This window comes from Haemaphysalis longicornis, unplaced genomic scaffold (genome assembly GCF_048455015.1).
Source record: "Haemaphysalis longicornis isolate Haplotype H1 unplaced genomic scaffold, Haemaphysalis longicornis Haplotype H1 scaffold_14, whole genome shotgun sequence".
In the NCBI taxonomy this organism is placed as follows: domain Eukaryota; kingdom Metazoa; phylum Arthropoda; class Arachnida; order Ixodida; family Ixodidae; genus Haemaphysalis; species Haemaphysalis longicornis.
The window spans coordinates 32,988,802-33,009,310 of record NW_027526245.1 but is presented as its reverse complement, the minus strand read 5'-3'; the positions used below and the strand labels follow the sequence as shown (position 1 = coordinate 33,009,310).

General features: G+C 45.4%; 1 protein-coding gene across 1 annotated transcript in view; it reads right to left on the bottom strand.

Annotated features, from left to right (window-relative positions):
* LOC144165034 (uncharacterized) overlaps positions 1–7,848 on the bottom strand; it is a 111,574-nt gene extending 103,726 nt beyond the window's left edge. The window contains exons 1-2 of the mRNA XM_077695194.1: positions 7,743–7,848; positions 4,939–5,086 (exon numbers count right to left, since the gene is read on the bottom strand). Coding sequence (XP_077551320.1) covers positions 4,939–5,084 — 146 coding nt within the window. The 5' untranslated portion in view covers positions 5,085–5,086; positions 7,743–7,848. The remainder of the gene's footprint in view (positions 1–4,938; positions 5,087–7,742) is intronic.
* Positions 7,849–20,509: the final 12,661 nt, after the last annotated feature.

The window sequence follows — 20,509 nt, the reverse complement described above, 5'->3', positions numbered from 1 at the left end:
CGCCTCTACCGGGACCGCCTTTTCTCTCTAAGAATTACACGGAGGGTGGTATCCTTCACCATGTGGGGCGTGTGTGTTCTGTGAGCCCATTTATTCTCCAAGTGGAGTTGGCTGAAACCGAGCCGTCTCCGAGCGGCAACCATGATCGTAATGAGGAGCACTTGTGCCGGCAAATACTTGCACGAACTGAATGACGACAGCGAAGGCAATTGATTTGGGATATACGTGCGCTCCGAAGAGGAACTACCAGAGCTGGAATGTGAGCGTCTGAATTTAGAAGTGTCTTTGCCAGCTCGCATGGCCAACATCATGAAAACGGAATGCAATGGAAAAAAAGTGGGCGGTCAAGAAAACAAAATACAGCGAAAACTCGATCTAACCAAACCCGACCTTGCGAATTTCCGTACCTAACAAACGAAATCGGATTCCTCCGCAGGTGTCTATACGGATCAATGTTTTTCTGAACTCGAACTAACGAAACAGATTTAGTGCCATTCCTGATTTAATTAAATGTTTCGAGAAACAGGCAAATTTTATTTACAAACCCAGCTTTCTCGCTCAAAAATTCCCACCTCTGAAGAACCTAGCAAAACCATTTAAGGAAAGTGATATTTGGCATTAAGCAAGAAGTCAACGTGAAGATAAAATATTAAAATTACTTTCGAAGCTTCTGAATATTTCGTGTGTACTTCGCTGTCAAATCTTATTCCCCGTGCATTTCTATGGGATAGTTTCCATGGCTCAGGAACCTAGTCTCGCAACGTGCGAGACTTGAAATTGTGCACAAAGCAAGTTTTCACCCCCAATATTCACGGCAAAAAAAAGTTAACATTTCGCTAAATGTAAGGACTGCCATCAGCCATGAGCTGCCATGACTGCCATGAGCGGGAAAGCTGGGCGTAAAAAAAGAGGAATTTCGTATGTGTTTCGTCGGAACGCTACGAAGATTATTCCGCCAGTCAGAAAAAAACTAGGGATCTGGGTTTCCTTTTACAGAGCTCTAGGAGATAAACTCAGTAGTGGCGGTTTTTAATCAGTGGTACTAAGTGGCGCCAGCAATGGTGGCGCCCAATGCTAACGAAGATCACGCAGGCGAAAATCACAGGCTTTTCTGCAAAGTAATAAATTCGTTTCCCCCAAAGCCCTAGCGTTGCATTGTCATTATCTTTACCGCGGACTTTTAGCGCATTGCTAAATTCTCGGCGGCGAGCGCCGCGATTACGATGTCACGGTGGCTGCTCGGATGCGGCTTCTTCTAGACATGGTATTTATGGAATCACCTGCTTGTAAAATGATAGTCCCGATTTTACGAAGCGCTCGATTAAACAAAATATTTCGCGGTTTCCGCTGACTTCGTTAAGTCAAGTTTTAACTATATGTGTCGCGTATATATAACAAGCAGGACAATTCTCCACACGAGTGGCTGGGCGCGTGTTACGATACCAGTGTATGTCCAATATAACAATGCAGTATATCTTTTATTTATTTTTATTTAGGAACATACTGCAGGCCATGTAGGCCCAAGCAGGAGGGGCATAATGTGGTAACAGTATCAACCAAATACAAACAGTAAACAGCAAAGAGCAGAAACAAGAACTGAAGTATAAAACAGTGAACGCTAGAGGCAAATACAAATGCACAACTAAACATTTGCCTCAAATGAACCAAGAGAGTTTACACAATTTTCGGGTGTATTGTTCCAATCATTAATTGTGCGGGGAAAAAAGGAAAATTTAAACAGATTGGTGGAGGCGAACATCGGGCTTAAGGACAGAGAATGGGAATGACGAATACGGCGAGTGGCAAGGGGTTTCAAGAAAGAACTACAGTCTAAAGCAAGTTTGCGGTGATAAAGTGAATACAATAATTTAAGGCGGAAAAACTGTCTTCTGCGCTGCATGCAATTCCGTTGTCACGCATGAGCTCGGAAACAGAATCTGTGCGACGAAATTTTGAATAAACAAACCGAATAGCTCTCCTTTGGATCTTTTCTAATACGTCAATATTCTTTGATGTATGAGGGTCCCAAACAGCGCAAGCATATTCTAGTTTAGGTCTAATTAGCGTTGTGTATGCAAGTAGTTTAACATTAGCTGGAGCGTCTCGAAGCTTATGCCGAAGTAAACATAATTTACGAAAGGAAGAGGAAGAAACGTTAGTAACATGCGAGTTCCAGCTTAAATTATTTGTTAAAGTTTTGCCCAAATATTTGTATTCCTGAACTTGGTTTAAGAGATTTCCTGCAAGAGAGTACGAAAATTGGTGAGGAATCCGTTTATTGGTGATGCGGAGGAAGGCGGTTTTATCCGGGTTTAGTACCATGCCCCATTCAAGGCTCCAGGAGAGGATTGCAGCAAGAGAGGAGTTTAGAGCTTTGTGGTCACTAGTAGAAAGAATATTATTAAAGATAACGCAATCGTCGGCGAAAAGTCGAATACGAACGGGTCCTTTGATTACTGAGACAATATCATTACAGTAAATTAGGAAAAGTAAGGGGCCAAGAACGCTACCCTGTGGGACTCCGGAGGTTACTGGAAGAGTACTAGAAGCAGAACCATCAATGTCTACATATTGACTTCGATTAGATAAATAATCCGAAACCCATGCTACAAGAAAAGAAGGAAGCCCGACGAGATGCAGTTTGTGAATTAATTTATGATGCGGTACTAAGTCAAACGCTTTGGTGAAGTCTAAAAACATTAAATCTACCTGCCCACCATCATCAAGACTTGAAGCAAAAGAATGAACAATTGAACATAATTGAGTTGTGGTTGAAAAGCCCTTCCTAAAACCATGTTGCAGTGGAGATAGAATCTGGTGTTCGTCAAGAAAATTTAAGATAAGAGTTGCTACTATATGCTCTAGAAGTTTCCATGAGGACGACAGAATAGAAATTGGACGATAGTTAGCGAAAGAAAGAGGGTCACCTTTTTTATAGGTAGGAACAACCCGCGCCACTTTAACATCCTGAGCTATAATAGCAGATCTAATGGACGCCTGAAAAACAATAACGAGAAAATTGGCTAAGGGTTCAGCATAACGACGCAAGAAAGCGTTGGGAAAACCAACGAAAAAGAAGAATGGCTTGGTCAGAGCCCTGCTTGCGCAAGGCCCACCGTGCCCACTCTATCTATTGGAAAAAAAGTCGGAACATGAGTCATTACGCGCTGGTGCAAGGTAATTAGCAATTTGAAAAATAGTAAATGTTAGCAGAGTTGACGCATGGAGAAAAAAACGGGTAGTTAAACACTGGAAACATACTGCGTGTTCAAGACGCAGTAATAAGGATACCTCGCGACTATTGTTTGCTGCACTATTCTACTCCATTATTCGCAAAGTTTAAGTGCTCTAGCTGTTTAATTAACTTTTTAGAATGTTCTAATATGAGCAATTGTAAGAACTTCGAACTCACATGCTTGCCGCCACACATACACGTCTTGTCTCCACCACAATACATCTGCCTTCTGTTGGTTTTTTTGCACGACAACAACGTTGTGCAAAGAAGCCTCGTTTGATTGCTGACCCACATATTTCGCACTGCAACACAAACATAAATAACGCAGCCATGCCTCAACAGCCTGCGTTCGTCTTCATCATTACTGTCTCAAGCTTTGATAACATCGTTAGTCATCCCCAATAGCACGCACTTTGGGCTTTATCTGAGTCTGTATACTCTGAAGAAAGTAAAAAGCAGACTGTTGGTATCACGCAAAGGAAAGAAATAGTGCTAGTATCCACTCTTCTTCGCTTAGCTTTAACAAAGTTGGTTAAAATTACTTTGTGAAGCATAAAATCAGACTCTAAAAAACATTTTTTAGAAAAAAAAATTCTTGTAGTATATGCGCTTGCCCTGTTGAGGAACTTTAGTAGCCTAAGTTCTCCCTGACATGGGTTCTACCTCCATTAAAATGCATTTGTTTGTATTTCAGTCAAGGAAGTTTAGCTTACGTGAGCAAGAAAATCTCAATAAGTTGGAGAATTTGAAAAACGTCACGTGCTACTCACCTCGTCCTACACCCCTGCACAGAAGCTTTACCGTGATGCAAGCGTTCATTATTACCGGGAAATATTCAGACATTTTTTTGCATTACTTCTGCGTAAATGGATCTTTTTATCAGTAATAATAGTAGGCCACACCCATGTAACACACTCCTACCTGCACAGGGGATGTCGCAGCTGTGGAGACGGCCTATCCGTGACCCGCGTACTTCTTCAATGCAAAGCGCTCGACACAATACGACACAAACACTTCACCCAACTCTACAGGCAACACATCCCACCACACCCAGCGGTTTTCCTGTTTGACGATCCCATGTTTTCTGTCAAGCGCGTTTTTAACTATTTAGCGGAAGTGAAAGTTTCCGACTTAATTTCATACCACGCAGAATCACCAAGTGGCCCAGCCATCCTAATTCTTTCACTGATTTCACTTTTGTTCTTCTAACCGGTTTTAGTGTTTACCTCTTCATGTTTCATATATAACAACTGTTTTGGCGCTCTTTGCCCCAGTCGGCCTCGCGCCATGAACAACCAACCATCATCATGACTAATAGTTGAAACAACTAACATTTTAGAGGAGCCCTCCAAGATCGAATAAGGTTTGCGAAGAAGTGGCGAGCGAATGGCGCTTTGTGTGTGCAGTGGGAGGGGGGGGGGGGGGCGGCTCTGGCTCTGTAACGCTCGGTAATGGCGCTGTCGCCGGGGCAGGAGGTCAGTTACGACATTGAATAATACGATTTCTAGTGTTTTCTCCAGTTCTTTCCGACGATACGTGCCGCTTCAAATGCGCTCGGAGTTGTGCACGCTCGCGTGACGGTGAAGTCACGGGGGCCACATTATGCGGAGACACAATCCTGGGGGGAATTGCTCCCAGTATTTATGTCCCTCCTCTGTATTCTAAACTACTTGTGAACGACGAATGGTCGCCGTTGATCGTACATTGCGGCGCGAGCCTGCTGGAGCCGGGCGTCGGGTGGTTTTGCGGGCTCCAGGGGACCGAAGCTTGGCACCACGGTGAGCGTGCGCACCGTTATGGGGCCTCGGAATGGCTCCGGCCAGCCCTCGTCTCGCGCCGTGCTCGCCATTCCTGCGCCCAGGACCGCATAACAGTGTGTCAGTCAGATCGCACCGGCGAGCAGTATGCCTGGAAAGGGGACCGCCTTGACATCGACGCCTAACACACAACCTTGCGTACTTAAACGCAGTGAGCCTTTTAAAGTTAGTCATTACCCCTCTTTGGTGGTGGTGCTCAAGATGCAATAAAATGCGCAGTGTGCAGGAAAAAAAGTCCCGGCTGCCGCATGGGTGAACCAATGCGAAGGTGAGTTGAACGGCACCTGGTCGTCCACATTCAAGGTACGGTGGGACAAGGTGGTCTCAGCGGAATGCCGTACTCGCTTCAACGGAAGTACGACATGAGAGAAGAACGGGTAAAGTGATCCACCACCTTCACCAAACAAAACAATGACGACTTCACGAGGAGAGATAACTCGAAAACGACGTTCACGCGGCTATATAAATGACTTTTTCAGCTAGTGACGACCGCGAAGCAAAAAAAAAAAAAAACGATTGTACCACCTTGCACTAGCGGTGCAAAACTGAACAAACAGCAGAGCTGGTTTGGCCCCTCTCCCTTCTTCGGAGGCGCGGCTGTTGCACCTCACATGGATTTCCAATCTTGCCGCTGAAAGTTATCCATATAACTGGCAGGCCCGGATCGTTGTGTCCGCAGGCTTTCACATCTCCCTCAGAGTGGACCGCGTTAGCACGAACCTGCAGCAACCGGCTTCGCGAACTCGGCGTCTGTAGCGCGCGCTGCTCTGTGCTCCCCACTTCAGGCGCGAACGCACGTGAGCTGGCAAGAACAGCATGCGAGAAATCACGCCCATAACGCTGGGCAGAGTGTTCTCGAAGGTACAGCTGGCCGACGCCGGGCGCCCGGCGTCGGCCAGGGTGGTTGGACCGAACGTTGGGCCACGTGACCGAAAACAACCAATGAATGCCGCTAATTTTGAGCAGCGGCGAAGAGGAAAGAGAAACGGTATTTTAAAGGTTACAACAGGTTACAGTAACTTTGGCCGTCGCGATGTTTGGCGCCACCGCCGAAAGCTGCGGCTGCAACTGGAAACTCTACCGCCACGCCCCACCCTTTGCCAGCGCGAACCTTCCTTCCATGGAGTGGCCGTGGCTGGACTATCCAGCGAAGAAGACTTATCGCTGATTAAAATTATCACCATCGGCCCGCTTTTATGTCGCAAGTCACCACAAGACGTAAAAGAGACTTCTTCAGCGCTGACAACACTGTGGACAGTATAGATTCACACACGGAGGTCATCATGACATCAAGGAAATTTTTCGTGGCAAGATTCGAACTTTTTTTTTCAGTATTAACTGAGGCCCGGAAGAGTGTTTTATTTGCAGAAGGATTGAAACGACAAACACGCTCGACATATGTACGCGAGCAGCTGACATCTGCCCAACATAGGGCGTCTGGTTCCCGCTGTATTTACGTGACAGCTGAGTTCATTCTGAAAGTGTGCAATGTGATTCTAGATTAAATGGCACAAATCATGGCACAAATGCGATGCAAGGGGTGAACGCTTCGCTCTCAGAGGCTACGAAGCCGCATACAAATGTTGCGCTCAATTCGGAAGACGACTTCGCTAAGGAAATGCGTTTGCAAGCTGCACGACTTAACGGCGTGTGTTCGGAAGACTGCCTCTATTCAGTTTTCCGCAAGTTCCCCAACATAAAGCAACAGATCGCGAAAAAGCGTGGTTAATAAACCAGTAAATACGAACTGTGTGATCATTGTTTCCTTTTTGTACTCTCTAGGAAACAGCAATGCTGCTACATTGCACGAGGCGGTTTGATTAATACCATTGACCCTATACAATCCCTGTACACGCAACCATAAGAAAGGGGTTGCTTGTGTTTTTCGCTTCAAGATTTAAGGGATAATTTTCAAGTCATAGAAAACGTGTTGAGCTGTCCTTTCGTTTTCTTTTTGCACGATCCCAGGAAGAATTCAAAGGTCTTTCTTCTCTGTAACCAGCACTGTCCATAAAGCCAATACTTTAGGCCAGATTATCTTCTTCTTCTTCTTCTTCTTCTTCTTCATCATCAGCCTGCTTAGGGCCACTGCAGGACGAAGACCTCTCCCATTGACCCCCGAACCGCCCCTGTCCTGCGTTGCTCGGGTCCACAGTTTTCACCCGAAGTTCCGCATTTTCATTCCTCCATCCCTTCATCAATCCTTCTTCTAGACCCATCTTTTGGCATCCACTCTGTTACCCTAATTGTCCACCGGTTCTCGGTCCATCTCACTACATGGCCTGCCGGAGTCATTTCTTTTTTTTTTATTTGAACTATATTATCTTCTACCTATAGTATCTTCTGTGATCCAGGTAGCTCGTTTCCTGTCCCTGAGTGTTACTCCTAACATTATTCGTTCCATGGCCCGTTGACCTGACTTGAGTTTGCTTTTGCTGAGTTTCGGCTCCGTATGTCATCACCGGTAGTATGCACTGGTAGTAGATTTTTCTTATTAGAGACAGAGGTAGCATATTTTCTTCACGTCTTATAAATTCTGTGTTCCAGGTCCCACTCTGCTTGCGCAGAATTTTCTCTTATCATTAGGAAGGCGCGGAATAACACCGACACACACATGTGGTTAGATCTGGTTGCTGTAAAAATGTCACAACAGGCGTCTCTCCGAATATTAAGCCTCATTTGGCGCATACCTGAAATGGTTGCGCTGAGCAGGGCGTCGTGCAGAGCGGCCGCCGTCCCGTGAACAATCGCGCGAGACAGTCCCTCGCTACGCAGGGCCGAAAAATGGAGCCCCTCCCCAATTGCCAAGCAGATGTGCGAAGTGATCGATGCCGTCCCAGGCACGCTACGTCAGTCTGTCGCAATCGCGTGCTTCCCGACTCTACCAACAAATCGTTCCTGTCGAGCGCTATGCGGGCCACGACAAAGTTGCTAAAAAAAACGAGAGAAAAAGAACTCTATTTGCTGCGTCGTAAACGTGTCTCCAAAATGCATCGCGTGCGGTACATACTTAAACAATGTTGGTCACGGCCGCCATAGGTGCCCTGACGTCAGGGAGCCCGTTACTACGCAGGATGGGGATTTTTTTTTTTAGGGCGAAAGGCGTAGACCCTCGTTTCGTGGAACCCGCGAGGTACAGTGGTAATAATGAACACTGATAAAGCGAATTATCGGCTATAGTGAACTAAATAAAAACTTTGGCTTTTCAGTGACACTTATCTCTTTTATAACGAGAGTGAAACTGCGACAGCTGCGCTCACTATCGGATATAACGAAGAAATATTTGACCAGTAGGCTGAGAAGCTAATTGAAATAGCATCATTTAAAGAAATGGTTTACTGGCGCGTTCGTGGAGTGCTTCTGCACAAAATTAAAAACTTGGTTGTTTGACGCGCCGAAGATTTACACACCCAGCTATGAGGCGCGCCGTAGTGGGGGGCACCGGAGTAATTGTGACCATCTGGGGATCTGTAATGCGCGCCGAAATCTCGGCACACGGGCGTCGTCACTTTGCGCCTCAATCAGGAGAACCACGGCCGCGTCCAGGACTGCTCCAAATATCTTTACTTCTAACGGTACTCACCGCAATTTTGCCTCACGAATCACGACGCTATTTGCCCTCGCACAAATGAAAAAAATCAACCTCGTCTCGCTTGTTCAACAGCCCAGAAAGATTTTTCTTTTGTTGTTTTTTGATTTTGACGTCACGGGCCTTTCAGCTCCGCCCATGAACTGAGGACCTAGAAAAAACAACAATAAAGCTCGTCATCCCTATTTCATATTTGCCGCGCTTTCGAGGCGCTTTTTCAAAGAAAGTGCTACGAGTTGTGCCGCGCCTCCGCCAGATGGCGCCACGGGTCCCGCGACCGAGAGAAGACGCAGTGAAACATCCCCCTCGCGAGGGGCACGATCAAATGCAGAGCATTTTCGGGGGCGCACGCCGTTAAGTAGTTTGAGTTACGTTAATGTTGTTGCACTTGTGACAACTGCTGACGAGAGAGCGCTCGTCAGCAGTAATTTGAATGAGTCAACGATATAAGGCGCGTTCGTAGCGTACCGATGTGTGTCGGCTTTGTGGCGCAGTGGGTAGAGCACCATGTACATTGCGTTCCGCCCGCAAGGTCGAGGGATCGAAACCGGGCGCCGGATAGCATTTTTTTTTATAGTAGGGAGGGGTGCGGTGCGGACTACGGACGTCAACGCGGGTGACATCGTGAGTTACTGAAATGCTCTGCATTTAAAACTCCAGGCGTCCTAAACTGCAGAAGTAGAAAAGGCCCCTTTGTTCGTGGATACTGCGGAAAACTTCATCATGCACAGTGCTATTAATAGCCACCAGACAAAAATCACCCCCTTCCTCGAAAAAATAGGAACGCAGGCCTGTTTTGTCAAATGAACTTCGTTCTGCTGTAATTTCCGGTCTCGTGTTGTGGTTCATTGAGCTTGAAATGCCGTAGTGAGAAAGATAAGTGTCACCTTCGAGATTAAAATAATGCGTTTTTGCATCAAGGATTTTTTGCGGGAGCCGGATTACGGATTTGTTTGAGCTGATTTTTAGCTCTACTTTTACACCGAATATCGAATATAACGAACTAAATTACTGTCCCGCGACTACTCCGTTATAACGAGGTTAAACTGTGCAGAAAATCGGAGCAATGCCGGAGAGGGGTCGGAGGAGGGTCGTACGAAGACGACGGAGCGCGCGCAGGGAAAGGGAAGCAGCAGCGCCGCAGGGGGTCAGGCCGCAGCCACACGTTAAATACGAGAGAGAGAGAGAGAGAATCCACTTTATTGAAACTCTGGTTTTAGGGTGGGGGAGTGGCGGTGGCCCGGCGTAGCGAGCTTTCAGGGGGTGCGGCTGACTGGCGTTCAACAAAACCTGACTGGGGTTACACAAAATCCTGGACAGCGGGTCAACACAAGGTCCAATTAGGCTTTTGTCTTCACATTTACGAACAGCCCTGTGTTCGTAAATAAGCACTTGACCAGGTATGGTAAGCAGCTGTTGGGTGCTGCCATTAAAAAGAAGAAAGAGGCTGGCTGGAGGTACGTGTGGACAGCTGCTGGCAAAATATATGCCAGAAGAAACGAAGGATCCCCTGCCTTGCGTATCTTCAGCATTGATGACCTCGAAAAGATGACTAGTATTCAGGACACTCGCAAATGAATGGAATCTTCTTCCCTGTAGCTGTCATTTGACAATGCTAACAGACTGTTATGACCATAGCTCTTCCAATAGCGCACATGCTGGTTTAAATTCCAATAAGTTCCTATCTCTTTTTCACCTAAATGTACGAAGTATTAGAAATAAACAACACACACTAGACAACTTTTTTGCGAACATCAATCTGAAATTTGATCTATTGCTTTTTTTGAGACATGGTTATCAGAGCTTGATACACCACCCAAATTTTACAATTACAGTTATTGTGGCCTTACAAGGGCCGCTAGTCGGGGTGGTGGTGTGGCAATGTACATCAAAAACAGTGTTACTTATGATGTACTACCTGAATTTTCTTTTATCAGTGGAAACGTTGAATGCCTTTCTATTAGCCTTAAATCACTCACAGTTGTCCAAATATATAGACCCCCATCTGGCAATAAGTCGCAATTTTTAATTTTTCTGGATAAAATATTAAACTTCCTAACCCATTCAAAAGCTCAACGTTCGTCATAATGGGCGACATAAATATAAATATGCTAGGCACTGATGGAAATGCTAGCCAACTAGATAACATAGTCGCGTCATACGGGTGTGCGAATCTTATCAAGACATGCTGCGACGCGTATAGCAGAGGGAAGCGCAACACTTCTTGATTTGTGTATTACCAATGCGCATGCCCCGAATATATCGAACGGTCTTTTTTTCGGCAGACATCAGTGACCATTTGCCTATATTTTGTTTAGTCCCGATGGGTAAATCTGTAAGTTGATTGATTGTGGGGTTCAACGCGCCGACGCAACGCAGGCGATGAGGCGCGCCGTAGTGGAGGGCTCCGGATTAATTTTGACCACCTGGGGATCTTCAACGTCCGCCGAAATCTCGAACACACGGGCGTTTTTGCTTTTCGCCTCCATCGGAAAAGCGGCCGCCGCAGCCGGGAATCGAACCCGTGACCTCGTGCTCAGCAGCGCACCGCCTTAGCCACTGAGCCACCGCGGCGGGTAAATCTGTAAGTTCTAAAGGGCATTGCACTGCCTTTTACTAAGACATTAACCCGCAATCACTAGACGTGTTTCGCTTGCTCGTGATCGCCACACATTGGGATTTCGGTCAAGCAATAAAAGACCCCCAACAATCGTACAAGCTATTCTTAGAAAAGTTAAAACATTGCTATGAACAAGCTTTCCCTCTGAAGCCTGTCACAAAGAAAAGGCATAAAAAAATAAGAAAGCCGTGGATAACGGCTGAGCTTTTTAATAAGATTGCACATAAAAACAAACTGTATCATTCGTTTATAAAATCCAGTGACCCTTCCAAATTCGCCGAGTTTAAAAAATTTCGAAACAAGCTTACTACAGAAATAAAGAAAGCTAAGGAGCAGCACTACAAAAAAATGTTTTCCCGAATATCTAATGACCTCATGAAAATCTGGCAGGAAGTTAACAATCTTTATAACAGGAATTCTGAGACTAGTATCCTTCAAATATCCTCTACAGAAGGAAATTTGACTGACGAACAGGCAGCATTAGCTTTGAACGCACATTTTTTATCTAGTGGAAAATACACCTCGGTTACTGGTTACCAATTTGAAGAAGTAATCTTGCCAAAACCTAATGTAGCGAATTATTTAGTATGGTTCCCCACTAGTATGGAAGAGGTAGAGCAAATAATAAACAGTTTAAATAACACTGCAGCTGCCGGATGGGATTTATTGAAGCCGTTTCCAATTAAATACGTTGCAGATATAATTTCCCAGCCTTTGGCTAGCATTATCAATACTATGTTAGAAACTGGTATATTTCCAGACGACCTCAAAATAGCAAGAGTGTGCCCGGTTCATAAAGGTGGAAGGAACAAGGCTATAAATAATTTCAGACCAATTTCCGTGTTGCCAGTATTGTCTAAACTGTTTGAGCGTGTTATAAGTGTTAGACTGGCTGAGTTTGTGGACAAATACAAAGTTTTAAGTGATGCGCAGTACGGTTTCCGGAAAAACAAATCCACCTAGCAGGCACTATTGATGACAAAACACGAAATTCTCAGCAATATAGAGCAAAAAATTTACACACTTGGTATTTTCTTAGACCTGCGCAAAGCGTTCGAATCAGTAAATCATGAAGTCCTACTACAAAAACTACACGACTATGGAATACGTGGAATTGCATTAGAGCTTTTAAGAAACTATCTAAGTAATAGATACCAGTATGTGTCAATACATACCGCAACATCCACTAAACGTAAGATAGAAAGCGGCGTTCCCCAAGGTTCAATACTTGGCCCATTGCTATTTAACTTATGCGTTAATGACTTGTCGGCAATACCTAATTCCCCGCGGTTAGTCATGTATGCCGATGATACTAATATTGTTCTTCCCCTCAAAATCACTTCCTGACCTGGAAATAAACGTTAACAAATACATGGATATTCTGTCAAATTGGCTGCATATGAATAAACTTCAATTAAATGTCAGTAAAACAAAATATATAATATTCGCGCCAGTTAATAAATCAACAAATCGAAATTTAACGATACTGTTCCGAAACTGTAAAATAGACCAAGTAGAAACCCTGAAATTCTTAGGTATTTGGTTTAGAACTGACCTATACTAGAATACACACGTAGAAAAATTGTGTTCTGAGCTAAGTAAAACTGTTGGTTGCCTCTTTAAAATCGCATATCTTATCACCCTTTGGCTGAAAAAATTGCTGTACTATACCCTGTTTTATTCTAAGCTATCAGGCGTTGCGCTGCTGAGCACGAGGTCGCGGGTTCGATTCCCGGCTGCGGCGGCCGCTTTTCTGATAGAGGCGAAAAGCAAAAACGCCCGTGTGTACGAGATTTCGGCGCACGATAAAGATCCCCAGGTGGTCAAAATTAATTCGGAGCCCTCCACTACGGCGCGCCTCATCGCTTGCGTTGCGTCGGCGCGTTAAACCCTACAATTAATCAATATTCTAAGCTATCGTACCGTTCTTTGTTATGGGGTACCACGAGCACTCATAGTTACAATAGACTGTAGCTAGCAAACTTGCAAAGAAAGGTAGTCAGAATTTTTGAAAATTACCACGGAAGAATTCATGATTTAAGAACCCATGATTTATTTTCCAAATATGGTTTGCTTAAAGCTAGTCAAGTACATTATTACAAATTGCTACAGTACATCAGAAATAAAAACCTTTATAACACCTATACACCTCAGCCAGCGAGTCTGTACTGCCTGCGTGGTAGACTTACAAAACACCACAGATCCGTACTAATTATGGCAAACAACATACTGATTTCCAGACACCATGGCTCTTAAATAAAATTGAAGAAAGCTATGATTGTAGCAGACAGTTGTCTAACAAATTCATTAAAAAATGCTTCTAGAACTTTGTATTGAATACTCATAACCTGCCTGTTATTGCTTTTTTTTATGTCTGTAAATGTATTATTCCATTTATTAAAGTTTACTGCATGTATACAAGATGTTCCTTCAACAATAATGTGTATGTTTGCTAGCTACAAACAATTTTTTGTATTTAAGGATTCTACAGCATTACGAGAGAGCCTGTGAATATATGTATTGATCCCCACTCTCCTCACCCTACTCACGTTTCGAGTATATATTTGTGTGAATAAAATTGAATGTTATTGTGTTGATTTCTGTACTGCTGGATTGCCCCGTGAAGCAAGAGCCTCTGTCAGGCTGCAGCCTTTAGCTCTTGCTTCACTTTCCACATTTGGTAAGTGAATAAACTTGAAACTTCAAACTTGAAACATTTTTTAATGTTTTAGACAGAGTGTGGTGAAAAGGTGAACATCACCGCCGTTGCTGCTTATATCAGGTGAGGATATTGGCGTAAGGAAAGAATGACGTTGGGGCAAGAGCGACGACTCTCTCCAGATTCGGCGGGACTTATTATGTTTCCGAACATCCCAACTCACTCTCAGGCATGTATTCTGATGATACTGTCATAATTCTTACAGCAAAAACACTCCTATTAATAAGGAAATAGCAAGAATCCCATATCCGCTCAAAGCAAACAAACTAACTATGAATGGTGCCAAAAGTATATGAATGAATGAATGAATGAATGAATGAATGAATGAATGAATGACTAAAAGTAAATATATTCTTTTCAGTTTTGGAAGCGAAAACTTGGGCGAAGCAACACTGACACTATTTATCGGTAACTTCAAGTTAGAACAAGCTTATACAACTATTTGCTAGGGCGTTACGGTTGGCTGTCATTTAAAGGGACACTGAAGTGATTTTGTCAAGCTACCGGTTTTGCTGCACTGCGTAGACTGGCTCAAATTATTACACTTTTCATAGTTTATCCGGTTGATAAGTCGGTAATTATTTTATAAAAGGGGAAAGAAGAAAAACTACCATGCGCGGTCTGTGGCGGCCGCTGTGACCACAGGAGGAGATGCACCTTGATTGGAAGACGTCCAAGGTTAGCATTCAAACAAGTTTCGGTTTCGGTTCTGTAAAACAACATGCTTGACATCCGACGTCATCGTTGGATGGGCATTCTCGATAACTCAGTAATCGTCGTACCGCGCTTCTGCCATGTTGTCGGTTGAAAAATGCCTAAGATAATCCTCCCAGGACGGCTTGGAATCGTAGCAATCACTAGCCGAGGCCTACGCATTGGATGAACGCCCTCCGCGTCACTGCAGACGCTCAAACGGCTCAAATGCCATGCGCTTTTCCCTCATATTCGGAGCTTGCCTCACTAATGCCTGTATCGTAAAGATTGGTCGCGTATCTGCTCCTTTCGTTGCAAATGCCATCAAAAGACGATAGTCTTTATCGGCTTTTGCGAAGTAAATGCCTCCCTTCGCTTTCCCACTCACCTCTCATATTGTTCCTCTTGCGTCGCACTCCTCCCAAGGTAAAGACGCCAGAGGTTTGCTTAAAGGGACACTGAAGTGATATGTAAACATTGCGGGATTACTTGCGCAAATTGTAGTCCGGAGTCCCCAGGCCATGTTACGACCACGTTTACGCGATTTTATTTAGTAGAAAAATTAATTCGAAAATGCTGTCCTCCTCTCTTTACGCTCGCCCATTTTCTGCGGTGTTTTCGTGTGACGTCGCGAGGAGCCGAGCTCGCAATTGGCTGCGCTACTGCACGGCTCCCCGGCCTTCAGACAGAGTCAGTCGGCCCAGCGTTTCGTCCGCCGGCCGCCGACGGGTCGTCGCAGTTGAAACGAAGCCAGGACACGTTTGTGAATGGAAAAATGGGCCTTTCTTTACTTGGTTAGTTTGTACACTGTATCTAGCTCCAAGTCAAGGTCGCTTCACACAAGCGCTGCACAAGCGCACATGCGACGCTTCGCTGACTGGTACGCCAGTAGGAAAATATAAGGCCTCTTGAAGGCGGGAGAAGAGTCAGCGAAATCGATATAGGTACTAAGGAAATAAAATCAACTGATATTTTTACCGTACAGCGTAAAAATAGGGTGCGGGAAGCACTTTTTTGCGCTCGGCGAACAAGCACAGCGGTCAGCGGCACGACTACGCATCTGCGAACGCTTTTCCGTTTACGAAATGCAATTTCTAGATGTGAGCTATTGGGGAAACTCGGGGGACGCTTACTGCACGAGCGCAATACAACAAATAGTCACCTAAGCTGCTTGAAATGCCAAAACTAAATGAAAGTGTAAACTTGTTGTACAATATATACCATATATTACCAAGGTCCGCGGAGCCTGTAATGTGGCCTAGTGGTCTGCTTTTGTAACACTATCTTTGGTCGTACAGAAAAGAGCAATGTCGTCTGCGTAGGCCAGAAGTTTTACCTCTGCCTCGCATAGCTGAAACCCGCGAATGTGTTCACTTTCAATTATATTTAAGCAGAGCGTTTCGATATACAGGCAGAAAAGAAGTGGGCTCAGAGGACAGCCCTGGCGTACCGACCTTTCCACGCTGATGGGGGCCCCCAGCGTCTTGTTTACAATTAATCTCGTGGTGCACTTTCGGTACGCCAGAGCCACCCCCTCCTTGATGACTGTTCCAACGTTCACATGATCTAAAATCAGCAACAATAATTCATGGGACACACAGTCAAACGCCTTCTCCAAATCAAGCTGGAGAACAGCCACGCGAGCTCGGGCAGCGTCGCAGCATTCCAGCACACATCTCGCCTTGTGTGTGTTTGAAAAAATAGTGCGTCCTTTTATGCCACACGTCTGGTGTGGCCCAACAATCTGCTTGATGACTGTTTGAATTCTTTGTGCAAGCACCTTCATAAAAACTTTGTAATCGACATTTGTCAAGGATATAGGGCGATATGCTGTAACATGTTTAAGTTTGTCCGTGTCCTCTGTTTTAGGTATGAGTATCGTGTGCGCTTCTCCGTAAGAGGGTGGCAATGCCTTTAGTTCGAAGGCCTCGTTAAATAGTGCTGCCAAAAGTGGCGATAAATCGTTTTTGAAGACCTTGTAAAAGGCTGCAGTTAATCCGTCTGGACCCGGTGACTTTCCGTTGTTCAAACTATCGATCGCACATTCAACTTCAGCAACTGCAATAGGCTGGCTTAAACTTTCTTTGTAGTCTTCATCAATCCTTGGGAAAGCACTGATAAACTCGGTTTTAAAGGCCTCCACCTCAGCCCTGCGGAAGGCAAACAAATCTTTGTAGTAGTGATGAAAAGCCCGTTCAATCTCTTGCTGATCACCCGTCACCCGTCCTTCCCACTCTAGCTCCCTTATATGATTACGTCGAGCGTTCGCCCGTTCTATACCCAACGCACGCTTGGTAGGGGCCTCTCCACCGGCTAATCGGTCCACTCTCGCTCTCACGAGGGCTCCCCGGTAGCGTTCATCGTCAAGCGCCTCAAGTTTCTGTTTCATTTTTCTGATATCCTCACTAAACACCCCAGGCGCATTGCACTCTTCACGGATAAGTTTTTCTAGGTTTGACCTTAGTGTCTTTTCTATAATTTTCTGTTCGTATCGTACGACAGTGGACCTCTCAATGGCCCTCATTTTTACCTCCTGTTTACACCACTCCCACTGTTCACCGATTTTATCCCCTTCTATTTTCCGAATCAAACCACTCACTTTTTCAAAAAAGATTTCATCCGTAAGTAACTTATCATTCAATTTCCATAGCTCCCACGTGAAAGTATTGGTCCGTTTCTTGTATCCTAGATTACACACCACCAGGCAGTGATCTGAAAATGATACAGGCTTTACTTCGTACCCTTCACATTTTTCAATTAAATCACACGATACATACACTCTATCCAGTCTAGCGTGACTGACTCCTTGAAAATGTGTAAATTGCACCTGCCGTCCTCCCTCTAGACATTCGCCCACATCCACTAACCCAATAGTATTTATTATTTCCTGCAGCACAGCCGTGCTCTCGTCACGAAATGGCCGATTACTAATCTTATCTCGCGTGGATAAGACGCAATTAAAATCCCCTAGTACGACAAGACGCTTGTCTGTCAACAGATGCGGCCTAATGTTACTATAAAATTCAGCCCTTTCTCTAACTTCATTCGGCGCATACAAGCACACTATTCGCCACTCTTCACCACTCAATACTACATCGCATACAACGAGTCGCCCTGACAAGCCAGAGCACACCTCTCGCACTCCAAGCCCCGGCAACTTTTTCACCAATAACATGCAGCCAGCAGAAAAACCAACTGCGTGGCTGACGCACACATAATACCGCGCCGTGAAACGTTGCACCATGCCCCCGGTCTCCTCCTCCCCCTCTACCTTTGTCTCCTGAACCGCTAAGACGTCTACGTCTAGATCTGTTAGCAGGCGGTGCACCTGACTCTGCCGTCTTTTACTCGAAAGACCACGGACGTTTAGGGTAGCTAGGTTCAGAGAAGACATTTCCCCGTGAAGAAATGGAAACCGGGGGCATAATATTCACCGCTCACATCCAGCGCGTCGCTAAGTGGACATTGTTAAACGTTTTGGGTCAATCACAGGTAGTGGGGTAAACTGGGGGAAATGTTTGGGATTCTGGCATGGGGACTGGTCTTTGACACCGGATTTTTTTGCCAACGTGAACTGGGAAACGAGTCCCGTTAAGTATCTAGGGACGCCACTGGAGTGTTACCAGGACAGCGAACCGTATTGGCGTGCCCGAACGCAGGACATACGCGACAGGGCAGAAAAGTGGAAAGGGGTTTTTCTTTCCATGTTTGCTAAAGCGACTGTTTGTAATTTATTTTTTATTGCCAAAGTGTGGTACGTTATGCAAGTGTTGCACTGCTCGCGTTTGAATGTACAGAAAATGCATCGTGCATTTGCTGTGTTTATCTGGTCATCTACATGGGAAAGGTGCAGTAGAGATAACCTTTTTCGACGCGTCAAGGAGGGCGGGCTTGGGTTGTCGCACCTGTTTGTCCGCCAGTTGGGGAATAGGTTCCTTTTTCTTCGCGATACAAGCGATCCTTTTTTACGAACAGTTTGCCAGGTGCGGCTGTCTCAAGCACTGCCGGAATTTGTTGTATCCAGTTTGCACATACAGGTAAGGATTTCAGGATATTTTAAAGAAGTTGTCATGTCACTCAGGTTTCTGTCAACTCGTTTTTCGATGGAATATTTGAGTACAGTGTCACGTAGAAAATTATATAAAGATGTTTGCGACAGTCTGTTCCCGATACCACGATATAGAGAACTGTACAAAGAAGGCCCAGGGCAGGATGTACTGAAAAGAGTTAAGCGTATGGCTGTAAAACCGGGGGTGAAGTCTTTTTTTTTCAAACTTCATTCGGGGACACTTACTGTGCAAACATGGTTAAAAGAAAAGGGGTTAGATACACCGTGGGGTACTGACTGTACAATTTGTAAACAACCGGATAACATAGACCACGTTTTTATACACTGCTGGATGGCGGTTCACTTTTGGGATGTTATGCAGCGAACTTTACACAAAGACTTCCCACTTACCCCGCATGGTATACGGTATTTACCCACAGAGAATAACGAAGGAGTCCCCTACGATTTAATAATGCTCCTGGGCCTTCACAGCATATGGAGGGCGCGCATGGCGTGGCTCCATGGCGACGTGGATGCCCGACCGGCCCGGCAGTTTCTGCGGGAGAGTGTCACGCAGTTCGTTGAGGGGCTGAGAGTCCAGCAGCCAGTACCAGATTGGTTGGATTTTTTAGAGCCGCTAATTTCTCTAAAGTGATGATTAAATAACAAAGCCTCGCCGGAAGCACGGCTGGTATGTTAATGTCGGTGTTTGTTGTACCGAATGCAGTGTGGTTATTTTTGTGTTGTAAGTGTGTGTTGATGACTGGTAATAAAGAAAAAAAAAAAAAAAGTGGCCTAGTGGTCTGGGGCGCTAGGTATGTCGCCGCAACTGTTTTGCAAGTTACAAGTTCGAGTCCCGCGGGTGCGTGCTTTTTTTTTTTTTTTGTAAGTTAACTTTTTCGTTTCCTGCCGATGTTTTCTCCATTGAGTTCACCTTTTTTTTGGGCCGCAACGTTCATGGCTCCACGAACTAGTTCACAGAACGCGCGCAGGCTGGCACTGGCGCGCTAGCGAGTTCTCGTTGGCGTGCTGTTGCCATAAGCACCGACTGCTTGCGGGCAGTGGGCACAGGCCAGAATGAACAGACCCTTGGCCTGGTGCGAACACGCTTTTTACGGTACAGGCATGAGTGAGGCAAGCTCCAAATATGGGGGAAAAGCGCATGACATTTGGGCGTCTGCGGGTATGCGGAGGGCGTCCATGCACTGCGTAGGCCTCGGCTAGTGAATGCTACGATTCCAAGCCGTCCTGGGAGGCTTATCTTTATGCATTTTTACAGCTGACAACATGGCAGAAGCGCGGTACGATGATTACTGAGTTATTGAGAATGCCCATCCAACAACGCCACCGGTTGTGTTTTACAGAACCGAAACCGAAACCGAAACTTGTTTGGTTGCTCACCTTGGGCATCGTCCAATCACGGTGCCCGCTCCTCCCAACGTCACAGCTTTAGTTGGTGCGGCCGCCGCAAACCGCGCATGGTAGTTTTTCTTCTTTCGCGCTTTGTAAAATAATTACCGATTTGTCAACCGGATAAACGATGAAAAGTGTGCTAATTTGATCCAGTCTACGCAGTGCAAGCAAAAACGGGAGCTTGACAAATCCACTTCAGTGTCCCTTTTTTAAATTTCCCGCGTTCCACTGCTCCAAACCGGGTGTCTCGATGCGAACGCTGCCATACGGCGAAGACGCACATTAATCGAGGTGCCCTACTTCAACGTTTATAGAACCGCGTTTCCCTACTCCACGTGCGTTGCAAGCAGAACGTGGAACCTATCTAGTGGAACC